This window comes from Strix uralensis, chromosome Z, assembly GCF_047716275.1.
Source record: "Strix uralensis isolate ZFMK-TIS-50842 chromosome Z, bStrUra1, whole genome shotgun sequence".
Classification (NCBI taxonomy): Eukaryota; Metazoa; Chordata; class Aves; order Strigiformes; family Strigidae; genus Strix; species Strix uralensis.
Window position 1 is genome coordinate 98,457,889 of NC_134012.1, and position 12,148 is coordinate 98,470,036.

Sequence of the window (12,148 nt, forward strand, 5' to 3'; positions counted from 1 at the left end):
CAAAAAATATATGGTTGCTTCATCATCTATTCTGTATTCACACAAATATTTTTAAATTTGTGGTTTAACTCTCCTGATGCTGAGAATATTGAGGGAAGTGTAAGCTTGTAAGCTTGCTGCGGCTCAGTAAGATAGACCAGACCCACAGAAGATGAGTTTATGTAATGGGTGAGGACAGTAAAGGACAGAGCTGTTAGGAAGGTGTAAGAAGGCAAAACCCGGAGATTGCAGAGGCTTTTCAAAGCTTCTCTGTGCACAGATTGCTACTTTCAGCCATAAATTACCTTACTGTGCCCATATATATTGTAGGCTACAATTGAGAATGTAACACTGAATGTCCAGTGATCAAAATACCATATTCTCAATTTATATCATTGTATAGCCCGATATATGCTTTTATATATCTGTATACATATATGACATTATATCATCATATAATTCTACAGTGGTATTTGCTAGTTATACAAACCAGTTTCTATCAGCTGAGCTTCCAACTCTCTCTGTTCAGAGACACAGAACAGCAGAAAACAGAAAATTAGTTTGAAGGCACAAAAAGTGGCCCAATGATTGCCTTTCCCATAAAACTGTTAAAGTTTATTCAATAGAATCAAATCATCTTTCAAACACAGTGACACAGACCAAAATATACCCTGATTACTGTTTTAGTTATGGCTTACATCAATTGATAGGCTTTCTATTACAACCATAATACAGCTACAGAAACAATAAGCAAAAATTACAGGGTGGAAGGTTGAAAAAAGAAAGGTGAGTCAATGGACACGAGGGATTAACATCATCATGAAACTACCATGACTCCGCTTGGATTTCTCCACCCCCACCATCACCCCCTTACAGAAATAACAAACATGAAACAAGCTTTATTTTTGTAACAGCCCAAGCTCCCCTAGCGTGAAGACACACAGTTTTGCTCCAGTACTTCCAAACTAAGCATTTGTTTTCCACCAGGTGAAAACAGGAGACATATTCAACAGGCAGCAGCTGTTTGATATAATTTACATGGGCTGAACGCGGAGGTTTGATCAGGGACCTCATGGTTGACAATAAGGAGGACCCAGAAATGAAGCAAAAATCACCATGTCCTGTCCCAGATAGAGCAAGTACAGGCAGTTTCCTCGTCTCTAAGGGGTCAGGCTCTAGTGTCACACTTAAGTGCATATCACTTGGCCAACACAAGGTTAACAAACAGGGATTAAATCAATTCCGCTTGCTCCCCACTGCTAAAATGGGTAATAACCAGAACCGTACAGAGCACTGGAGGTACTTCAGTGTCTTGGTGCGTCAGTTTCAGGTAAAACAGACATTTCGAGAACTAGCCAACACGGTATCTGGTTTTGCTGGCTTAACTTGTCACCATTTTACATGCTAACACATTTTAAGTGATTAGTACAGTTAAGAACGTACGTCAACTTACCCAAAGATCAAACACCGAGAACATTTATGGCTTCTAAAGGGAAAGTCAGACATGTCAATAACATATTTACAGCTTTCAATTCTTGAAGCGCTGAGGCAGATTTGTCTTTCTTTAAGTTTTCCATTATGTCCCAGTCCCTCATTTCTGACGTTTCTCAGATACTCAGGGCTTCAGGAAGCATTGGAGGTGCTGACAGCCTTGAACTCAGGCTCCCTCACTCTAATGCTTAGAGTACATTTGGATTTCCCTTAAGTTTATTTAAAAAAGCACTTGAGTACAATTGCTTATTGATTTTGAATACCATGCAGACAACACAGGGATGCCCAGCAGCCTCACCCATATCAGGCAGGATAATAGTAAGACATAAAATGATAATAGTCTGGGAGGGAGTTTCGGGAGATGCAGGTTATTGGCTTGACTTACAAGCACTGGACCTGATGTTTTTTTCTGTTGAAGCCAAATGCAGATGTTGTGCTGACTTCAAAGGGAACAGGCTGAATCCTGCCTTGAACACATTCATATCACTGGTGAATTCCAGGCGGATATTTTAAAGCAAGCAGTAAAACCTCTTTTCTTGAGGCATGTGATTCGCATACATACAGTCAGGTACAGAGGGTTCATTTGGGATTTCATATGGCAATTTACACTACCACGATGAAATGCTTTGCATAGATGAGTTTGAAAAGATGAAAAGTGCTGAAATCTGGAAGGGAGAGAGACAGTCACAACATTTCTGCTTCCAGATAAGTTTGTTCTTTACGCACACCATTAAAAACACAGTATTGCTACTGCAGTGTATCTACAATATATTAAAAAGTGTATCTGAAATCGAGAAAGTAAGAAACAAGGGGCTGCTCTTCCTGCCCATGATCAGGGCCTGTCTCTGGAGGCTTGCTCTGAAGTACACCGAACTTTCTACAGACTTCACTGGATTTTGGAAAAGGCCCTAAGCATAAATACTGACTCCTTTATTTCTAAGACCTCAGATCACTCCAGAATTTCCCAGGGAAACTGGCCCTTAAGGATCACTGAATTTTGTCATTTCCTTCTTCATATACTTGAAAAACTCCACAGTTCTCTGCAAGCTCAGATGCAAGCAAGATAGGGGGAAAGGACCACTTCAGAGCTCTCCATTTTCATTGCCCAAGCTTGTGCTCTCTACAATCAGAGCTTTGCTGACAAGCCACCAGGCCTCAGGAGATTAAAAAGGACAGTTTCCCTCTCGCTCCACATCTCAGTGCTTTATCCATCTCGGTTTCCCTCACACACAAACCAGGATTGCTCCCCCCTGTCATGGAAAGCTGAGCACGGGCAGTCCACCCACGTAGCTGCGTCACCAGCAGTGTTTTTGCCTTCAAGGTCTGAGCAACATTTCTACTGATTCACTGAACCTCCACAGAGTGGACTATTCTTAGAGCTGATTTCCTTCTGTCTACTACATCTAACCATCCCAAGTGAACATCACCTTTAATTTATCATCAGTTGAGCCTGCATGGGGGCAGCTTTCGTCAGGGATCAGGGGAGCTACTCCTGAGCACTGCAAGCTGTGAAGCTTCATCCACTATCTCTGTCATATTACTCCACAGAGCTAAAGGCTCTGGACCAGACCTGTGGTTGCAATCTCCTATATTCCCTTTACATCGCTTTTCTAGGTGACCATGGACCTACTCACCACAGTGCCTCTCCTCTCCGAGATCACAGCAGGAGGAGCTGCCACAGCATGGTTCTCCCTTTGCAATTCATGAGCTGGTTTTGACAACTCTGTTGCAACCACAGAAAATATGCTAAAATATTATAATGGCCCTATCACCATTTAATCCACTCTGTCCAACAGCAAAGTTGGATTTCATAAATCAAAAGCAAGCAGCTAAACTATTTTGACTAAATACTTCCTTCCCTTTGATGAAAGCACTGGCAGATTTATAAGCCTCCTCTGTTGACCTGACAATAAAGGAGAAGCAGTCCAAGTTATGTTTTTCCGACTGAATTTGCATTGCCAGTGTATGCAGATCTCAGGAACTTCTTAAGAGATTCTCCTAAATAATATGAGGAATTGGGGATTAAACCATAATATTATCATCATTTTCTCTCTCCCTGTCTCAGATTTCATATCCTCAGCAGCAGAGCTGGGATTACAGCTTGAGCTCAGGATGTGGTACCAGACAGCTGACAGAGTTTCTTCTTGGACAGATCAGATCTTTGTATCAGGGGATTTCTCTGGGGCCTGCAGCCTTTTCTGTGGGAAAGCACGACATGCTGTGCACGCCCTTTACTTGTTATAACAGTGTGCAGCAAACACACACAGCTTCCTGACAGTCATTTCTTATCACTCAGGTATCCCATTGTTCAAAGATAGGACGTTTGGAGCTCTGACCACATGGGAGAAGGGAAGACAAAATAGCCTCAAACTCAGACAAATTCTTGATGCCAAAGGAGTATTTTCTTATGCTCAGTACACAAAAGAATGATGGCAGAAAACAAGGAGGGTCCTTCTTTCTGCAACAGCCCTTCTTTTCATCTGTTTAAGCAGGACAGGCAGAAGCTCAGGCTGGCCAATGCTGGGTCACCCAGCCCAGAGTGACATTGCACAGGTAGTGACCTCCGCCTAGCTAAAATCTCCTGGGCATATTTATTTGCTACCCATGGAGAACTGAGCAGCAGGTTGGGCCCATCCTCAGACCCTGCTCCTGCAAGCTGCCACCACACCATTTCCACTCAACCCCACAGATGCTGTGGTACAGCAACAGGAATCTGATTTTCCAGCAGCCAGTGCAAGGTAAAGAGGCCAAAAAATATCTGAAAGCTTCTGCATGTGGCACTTGTGACAAATGCCATAGTTTTTCAATCATTTTTTGAGCAACACCTGAAAAATGAATCAGAAAGTAAACGTGTTGCAACATGCATTTTATCTCAAGGACTATTTTCTATATATTTCTTTAAGTATCTTTCTGGCTTGCAAATCACTCCTTATATCTAACTATACATCTATGTACACTTTCACAGACGTGTCTGGGCCTGTTTCTGCAGTCCCTACACAAACAAAATACCCATCCACTTGAATGAGAGCTCTTTTCAGATAAATGTGGCAAGACTGGGCCTTTGGTGCATATGTGCGAGTATCCTACACACACATTTTTAAAATCACTAAAAAAATATAGTAGCTATAGATTTATAACAGACCAAAATTTAAACACAGTAAAGCTGCACTTGTTACAGTATAGCCTAGGTGAATTTACATTGTTCATTTATATGAAGGAAAGGAAAGGAAAGGTCTGTGACCCTGTAATTACAGGTTAACTGTAATTACAGTTTTGCTTATCCTTTTGTCTGTCCAAAAAGTCCAAAAGGATTTTTGAAACTAAAAAGAGGGGTTTGCACAGTTCCTTTCCAACATATGGGTGCTTCTCCAGTGCTTTCCCATCTTTTTCGAAGTATCTTCCACAACATATCAGACTCCTTTCAGTTGCATTCATTCACTTCAATCACCATAGTAGAGAAAAATCCCTTACTAAAGAAGGTAAGCTTAGCAAAGCAGCAGCAGCAAAGCAATACTGAAGTCACTACTACTTCCATAATTAGGCAGAATAAGGAGTAGAGGCTCTAGGTACCAACTTCAGTGTCATTCTTGTTATCATAAAGCTTAATGCACAGCAAGATGGCCAACCCACGGGGTCACATTGCTCTCTAAATAGCACTTTCATTTCTGCACTTCATTATCAAAGCCCTTTGCACATAAATCTACAAAACACAGCAAAGACAAAGATCTCCCCTGCATATTAAATCAAGGAAACCGTTTCATCTACAAGTTCATTCTTAGTGTGCTGCATATTTCACAGCTAGCCGATATGAGGTGGTGCTCACTAACACACAGTGTAACTCTAAGACCAAAAGCACAACAACACAAATAGATAAAGCGCAAGCGCAGGTCCTTCACCTACCCCTGGATGGTATTTCCCAAGTGAGTTCTGACACCTTTATCAAGGATATGGGTTGTTTTTAAAAGTAATCAGACCTCTGGAGTCTAGTGTAAAGTTAAGGAAATACACTCTCTCATACCATCCAGGTCACTGCTGGTCAGTAGGGACTTTTGAAATGGTGACCATCTCGCTCCACTTGCTTTTTGATCATTTTATCTGTAGCGTGAGCAACTTTCACGGCTCTCAGATTAGCGCAGAGGCTTTTAAAAGAAGCTTTGTGCATTCATGCATTACAAAATCAAAATCCAAGTCCGGATTTGGATTTAAACCCCCTCCCCCTCAAAAAAAAAAAAAAAAAGTATTCCTCATATAGAACTAGCATGTTAAACTCCAATCCTCGATCAAAGATCTTGTAATCTAAGTAAGACAAGACAAGGCACTGGACAACAGCCCAAGTGCTTCAGACTAAGAACTTAAATGAAGAAACTCTGTTCATTTAACTATGCCAGCACAGCTCAAACAGCAAACCTCACCCTCACTCATACTGGTGTGGAAGGGCATATACCAGCAGCCCATTACACCGCAGTTCAGCAGACAAAATAAACTCCTGCAATATGTGGCAGGAGTTTCTGTGTCAGGATTTTGTCAATTTAACTGTATCAGGTGAAAAATTAAGCTTGGCATAACTGACAGAGTTGCATTGGTAAATTTTAAAGAGTACACCAGCCCTTTTACTATTCTAGCAACATTCTCAACATACAAAAATGTCACATTAAGACTTCTGACATCTTAAGATGCATAATTTTAAAATAAGCATCATAATCCAAGCCACAAAGTATCTTCTCTGTATTTTAACTGTTTCCTGCTCGTACTTATTACAGATACCTGGAAGTATTTAACTTGACCTGCAGAACAGTGAACCAACTTCAGATACTCCTGCAAAGTCCTGAATAAAAATCAAAGAGGAAATGCTTTTTTCAATCTTATGCTGTGATGATATTTGAACCCAAAAATCAACTTAGAAAATATAACTACGTAATCCCCTTGCTATTCAGCCTGATATAATCTTGCAGAAGTGTGAAGAAGCATGTTTCTTCGAATAAGGACTCCAATCTGAAGCTGAGATGGTCACTGTATGAGGAAGTACACACATGGCTCATGTGTTAGCTAGATAGAAAGCATTAAAGACAATGAGGAAGAAGACATGATCAGCAGAGGAGACCAGAAATATAGGACACAAGAAGGAAGAAGAAAGAAACACTAAAACAATTGCACACCATGGTCAACACAGTTACCTGTGGCTGTGAATGGGAGTTTAACATTCTTTTCTATCCTGGCTGAAAAAATTCATAAAGTGATCTTGTTTATTCCTATCACATCTATCTGCTATTTTTCACCAATACTTTGTGATGTTACAGAACAAAGACTTCAGGTTATATACTTCCCCTTAAAACTATAATGCTAAAGAGTATTTTCAAAAACCCAAATTCCAGAGAACAGTGCTTTCAATAAAATCTGGCAATGACCCAAGGTACTTGATTCAGAAACCTATGTAAAGTCATACAGTCTATGCTAAAATTCTCCATCACTGATTCTCCTCAAAAGTTTGGTGCTTTTCTTCATAGTGAAATGATAACTATATTAATGTGCTCTGTTTATCCCTAAACCTATTGGAAATGTGCTTCTTATCTGACTTGCTTTCCAGGGCAGCACATACCCTGGGAGAGAGGAGTTTTGCTTCTCCTACATTGTTACGGACCCAACTCTGCTAGCAGGAAAGGTGCTGGTATCCTAGATCCTATGGGATGCAATGCCTTGAGGAAATTTATATCAAACAATTATTGCATAATCTCAGGGTGTAATAAAACCTCCTCCACCATACAGAGGCATTGAGTTCCTGTTACACTTTTGTGTCAGAGGAAGAAATGTCCCTGTCAACAGCAGCTACAGGTTCCTGTATGGACCCGCAGGATCCCCTTGCTGTGCATGTGGAGGAAGTTGAAGATTTCTGAGGGCATAGCATGAAAACCAGGGCGAGGTTTCACATTGTCATAGTAGTGGTGAGTTATAAAAATCCCTGAGGGGTTCATGGGGAAGGCCCAAAAGCCAAAAAGGTGAACCTCTTCGCAGAGCTCCAGGGCAGCAGTCACCAGGATTAGCCCAGTGCTAATCCGCTTGGCCCGCACCCCTTGGCCGAGCCAGTAGCGTGAGACGTTGATGAGATACTGGGGATGAAAGTAATAAACAGCTTGCTGAGATTCAAAATCATCCAGGACATATTTGACGCGGATTGAGACGTCCGTGTTGCGAGTGTTGTAGAAAGCTGGCAGGAGAACGGAAGCGTTCTCGTAGACCTGGAGCACATCGTAGAAGGGTTTCCTCCATTTCTCCAGCTTATGAAATCTAAAGGGAAAAGGATGCAAGTGGTGGTCAGACCAGTGAGGACTCAATCTGGACCCAGTAGATAAGAAACCTTCAATGGGCTTTTACTGAAACATTTCTGATACAGAGATAATTGAAATTATGTTTCAATTAAGAAGGGGAATATATTTAGGTTTGTAGCTAAAGCATCAATATGAAATGTAGAGCAAAAATGCAGAGAATAAAAAAATACATATTCTCCCCTCTTTTGACAATACACTCATTAGACAGTGGACAAGCTTTGTAGACATTCTGATAATGTCTCACTTCGCATTTTATTATAAAAAGTATGTAATTTTTCCAAGGTTTGGTCAGTTGTATAGTGCATTACGCAGTGCAGAACTGTATAAAAAAGTGGCAAATATCAAAGCAGAACAAAATCACTTCTAAAATGTCTAACTGTAACATTTAAAAGAAATCCACGATACAAGCAAATGTTGCTTGAGAAAAGAAACAGATTCCCCCAGCAAGAACGGAAAGCAATAATTAGCCTCATGATCCCAAACTCGTCAGCAGTGTGGCATTAAGGCATTAAATTTAAATTTAAATTTAAAATCACTTAGTCAATCCTGGGTACAAAGTTTAACTGGCATTTTTCGCTACAATGTGCGCTGCTTTATTTAAGAATTTAGGGTGGGAACCAGTTGCTTCCACCCTAATGTGTCCCATACATTTGCCTGGGGCTTGCCAGCATGGTACAGGACTTCCAGGTGAAGAATGACTCCGCTGTTATGATTTCAGCTCATCAGCTTCCCATTTCCTGTTATCAGTGTGCAGGTTTAAGTGTTTAACACATTTCTATAAGTTGTTATACTGAATAACTTAAATTCAGAATGAAATATATGATTCATCGCGTCAGTTTAAAGTAATATTGGAGAAAAGGATTCTCTGTAGCAGAATTTAATGAAAAGTAGATTTATAAAAGCAATAGGAGGTGAAAATACAAAAACCAGAAATGACCTCTCAGTAATTATACTGGGATTGACAGTCACGACATCCGTCTTTACCCCAACGTCCGTAAAGTATTTCTCAGATATAGGAGGCAAATTGCATCTATAAAGGAAAGAAATTAGTAAGAAAGTTAAACAATTCCTTGCACATTTTCAGGACTAGAAAGCAGAATTGATTTAAGCATTTCTTCCAAGCAACAAATCTAGAAACAGATTGAGAATTTAAAATGCTATGAAATGTGTTGTTGCCCAAACAATGCATTAAAGTAACAAGTTCTTAGGGGCTGTATGAAAACCTCTCTTCTACCCCAAGTCTGCCAGAGCTGACCCCTTTTTGTGGATGTAGCCAATGTTCACTCATTTTGCTTCCTTAATAGCAGTTCAACTATTTACTTTGGCAGTTTAGGACAAGAAAAGGGATGAAGCCCTGTGGGAATACAAGGGAAGATTGGCGAGGTTGATTGTAAACACACTCAAGTGACTTGCAGCTGGACTGTCAAAAAAGACATATATCTCACTAATTGTTGCTTAGCCTTGTGTGTCTGACATGTAGAATGTCTGCATTTAGATAACACAGGCCTGAGAGAGGCTCAGGGGCACCTTATCGAACATCCTTGAGATTCCTGCTCTGCTGTGGGAAAGATCAAAGCACAGTGGAAAAGTACGCCTGCAAAGATCCTGGATATCTACAGGCGAAAGCAGCAGGCCCGAGATCTTTTCTTTCTTCTCCTCTTTCTTGTTAGCAAGGTCTGAGCTCTGCAGTGCCTGCATCCCCACTTGCGTGCCTCTGCCCGGGTGCTGCTGCAGAGATCCCCTGGGTTGCAAGGTAACGAGAATAAACTTGCTTTTTGCATGTCATCTGTGGTTTTCTGGTTGTTCCTGTGTCCTGCCTGTGCCGGCTCACCCAAGCCCCAAGCACAATCAGCCCATAAAATCAAAGACTTCCTCAGCAACAGCTGAGCTATATTCAATAATTAATAGATAAACTATATCTATAATATAGCTTTTAACATGCTTTTGTTTTTTACCCAAGAGAATTTAGGGGAAATGTTCCACAAGAGAGAAATCTGTCCAGTCCTAATTAATCCAAAACTATCTGCTTCCCTTTCTTTTTTCTTTATAAGTATCTCCTAGCACAGTGTAAGAACTGCAGTTCTCACTCTACAGATTCACTAGAGGACACCAAAGCTATCAGGAGCAAACTTGTGAAGATTTGCAAACCTTGACTTTGCCCAGCCTCCACTCACTTTGGCCTTGACCTTGATTCATCATCTCACAAAATTTAGAGCATCTCTCAAGGGATGCTAAAGTTATTGAAACACACAAATGCACAAGCTATCACACAAGCTTTACTTCTATAGGAAACCCAGATTAAAAAAAGGTTCAGCATGTATTATCAGAGGCAATATAAGTGGCCTTGCAACTAGTTTTACACTCAGTTTAAGCTAGCATTAGATCCATTTTGAAAACTTTTGAAGTGATCTACAAGCCTCAATAAAAGCCATCACTGTTAAGACCCCCACATCACAAAAATACTGCTGTGCCTAATTCCTAAACATCTCCGTGTTTCTGAAGATCAGGGCTGAATAGGAGAAAACTGTGGAGGTATTTAGGGTAAGCGATGCTCGGGGTTTTCACAATACTAAAGTTCAGCTGTCAGCATAATTTCTTAGTCACAGGGAAAGGGCGAGTGGGGGAGCAGAAGAATGCACAAAGTCCTTCAAGGTCCTTGCCAGACTCAGGAGGTTCATATCTATTTTCCAGAGAGTCCCTCTCTATCAGGTCAGAGAATTTTTTTTTAGCCAACTCATCCTCCCCATAGGCAGTGTTATTTCCAGCACTCTTCTATGCTAGGTCATGCAACGTCCTTCTGGAGGCCTCTAGCATCCTCAGTTCCACCTAGTACTGGGCACTGTGCTCATCAGATTATATTTGAAAAAGGTCTTCAAATACTCATCTTCAATATTTTTCAACAATAAACTGCCACAAGGATTAAGAAAGACTGAATTTGTTGGAAGTGATAATTCCTTATAAAAATGATACAACCTGCACAAACTCTACTTTTGCCATAAGACTCCAAAAATTCATCCCTGCAAAGAGGGTAGTCCCATCTCTAAATGCACCATGTTTCATCACAGACCTCTACTCCGGCCAGTAGATGGAGATAGACAATAACAACTAGTAAATGCAATTCATGTGTGTGTACTTTATATATTCTACTGAACTATAATTAATTGTTATCAAAATTTATTTCATAGAAAAATCTTGGCTGCATCCTGCTGGCCACAAGCTTCCTGACAACAAAAGGATTTTTCCAGGTGTCCTGAAGGAATCAATGAATGCTGGCACTGCTCCATAGGCAGTTTTTGAAATAATTTCAAAGAATTATTTCATTGGTGACCAAGACGGTGATTCCTGACAGTTTGGTATTAGACTGGAAAGTGGATACATTTAGACCTGACCTTAAATACGAGCTTTACTTTAAAATTGATGTCAGCAGACCTTAAGCTCTTAAACACTAGCATGTCTTTGTGCTGGTTCCACATATTTCAGAGATGGTGAACCAGGGGTTTTTTTGCACAAGTACTGACATATTTATTCCTATTTTAGTTCTACTTAAGCCTCTATTTAATTAATTACTGGTACCAAAAGCAACCCAATTTCTAAGTTCTGCAGTGATCTGATCTGCTCTTTTTAATCATTTTTGGGACAGTTCAGGGCAGAGTACCAGTGGTAAAAAGGGACCTCCACTGAAAGCAGACATTTGCTGCCCATATTTCCACTTTGACTCAACAGCTTCTCATCTCCATGTGTAACGTGTATCACTCCTTTCAACCACACTGATAGCTGTGATCCAACACAATAGAAGGGAATCTACAGTAGTTATTTAATGTATACAGGGTACACTAGGCTTTGAAGAAGCAAATTATGTGAAGCCTGGACTGTTTCACAGATTAAAACTAAGACAACCATTTTCTATAAAGTGGGCACAAGAGGTAGACACAAGGGTCTGAAAACAATGAACAGCGAAGGTAGGACCTGTAAAATTCTATTTCTCATTTGATGCCAAATTAAATTAAGAATGCAGTGAGCCAAAATCTGACCTAATTTTTGCTGGTATGAAATCAGAGAAATTAATTGGTTTATGCACAGTTATTCTAAACTGCTGGCAACGTACCCAAAATCAGAAAACAGGCCAATAGAAGTAAAAAGATTTTTCTTTTCTACAGAACAGGTCATGAATCTGTGATCTAGTTGTCATATCCCATGACCTAGGCAAAGAGCTTAACAGGATTTAGAGAGGGATTAGTCATGCATATGAATAATTAAAAAATATTTCCCATGTATATTAAGGATGATAAAAGTGCTGATAAACTCCGTTATCCAGGGACAAAAGTTGTGGGACATCCCAGTCTACGCAAAACCTG

At 40.4% G+C, this 12,148-nt stretch overlaps 1 protein-coding gene across 6 annotated transcripts in view; it reads right to left on the minus strand.

The window, feature by feature from the left end:
• Positions 1-567: 567 nt before the first annotated feature.
• ST8SIA5 (ST8 alpha-N-acetyl-neuraminide alpha-2,8-sialyltransferase 5) overlaps positions 568-12,148 on the minus strand; it is an 82,846-nt gene continuing 71,265 nt past the window's right edge. For all 6 annotated transcript variants that reach the window (XM_074855864.1, XM_074855862.1, XM_074855866.1 and 3 more), the window contains 2 exons: positions 8,731-8,823; positions 568-7,752 (listed from right to left, as the gene is read on the minus strand). In XM_074855864.1, the coding sequence (XP_074711965.1) occupies positions 7,284-7,752; positions 8,731-8,823 (562 nt within the window). In that variant the 3' untranslated portion in view covers positions 568-7,283. The remainder of the gene's footprint in view (positions 7,753-8,730; positions 8,824-12,148) is intronic.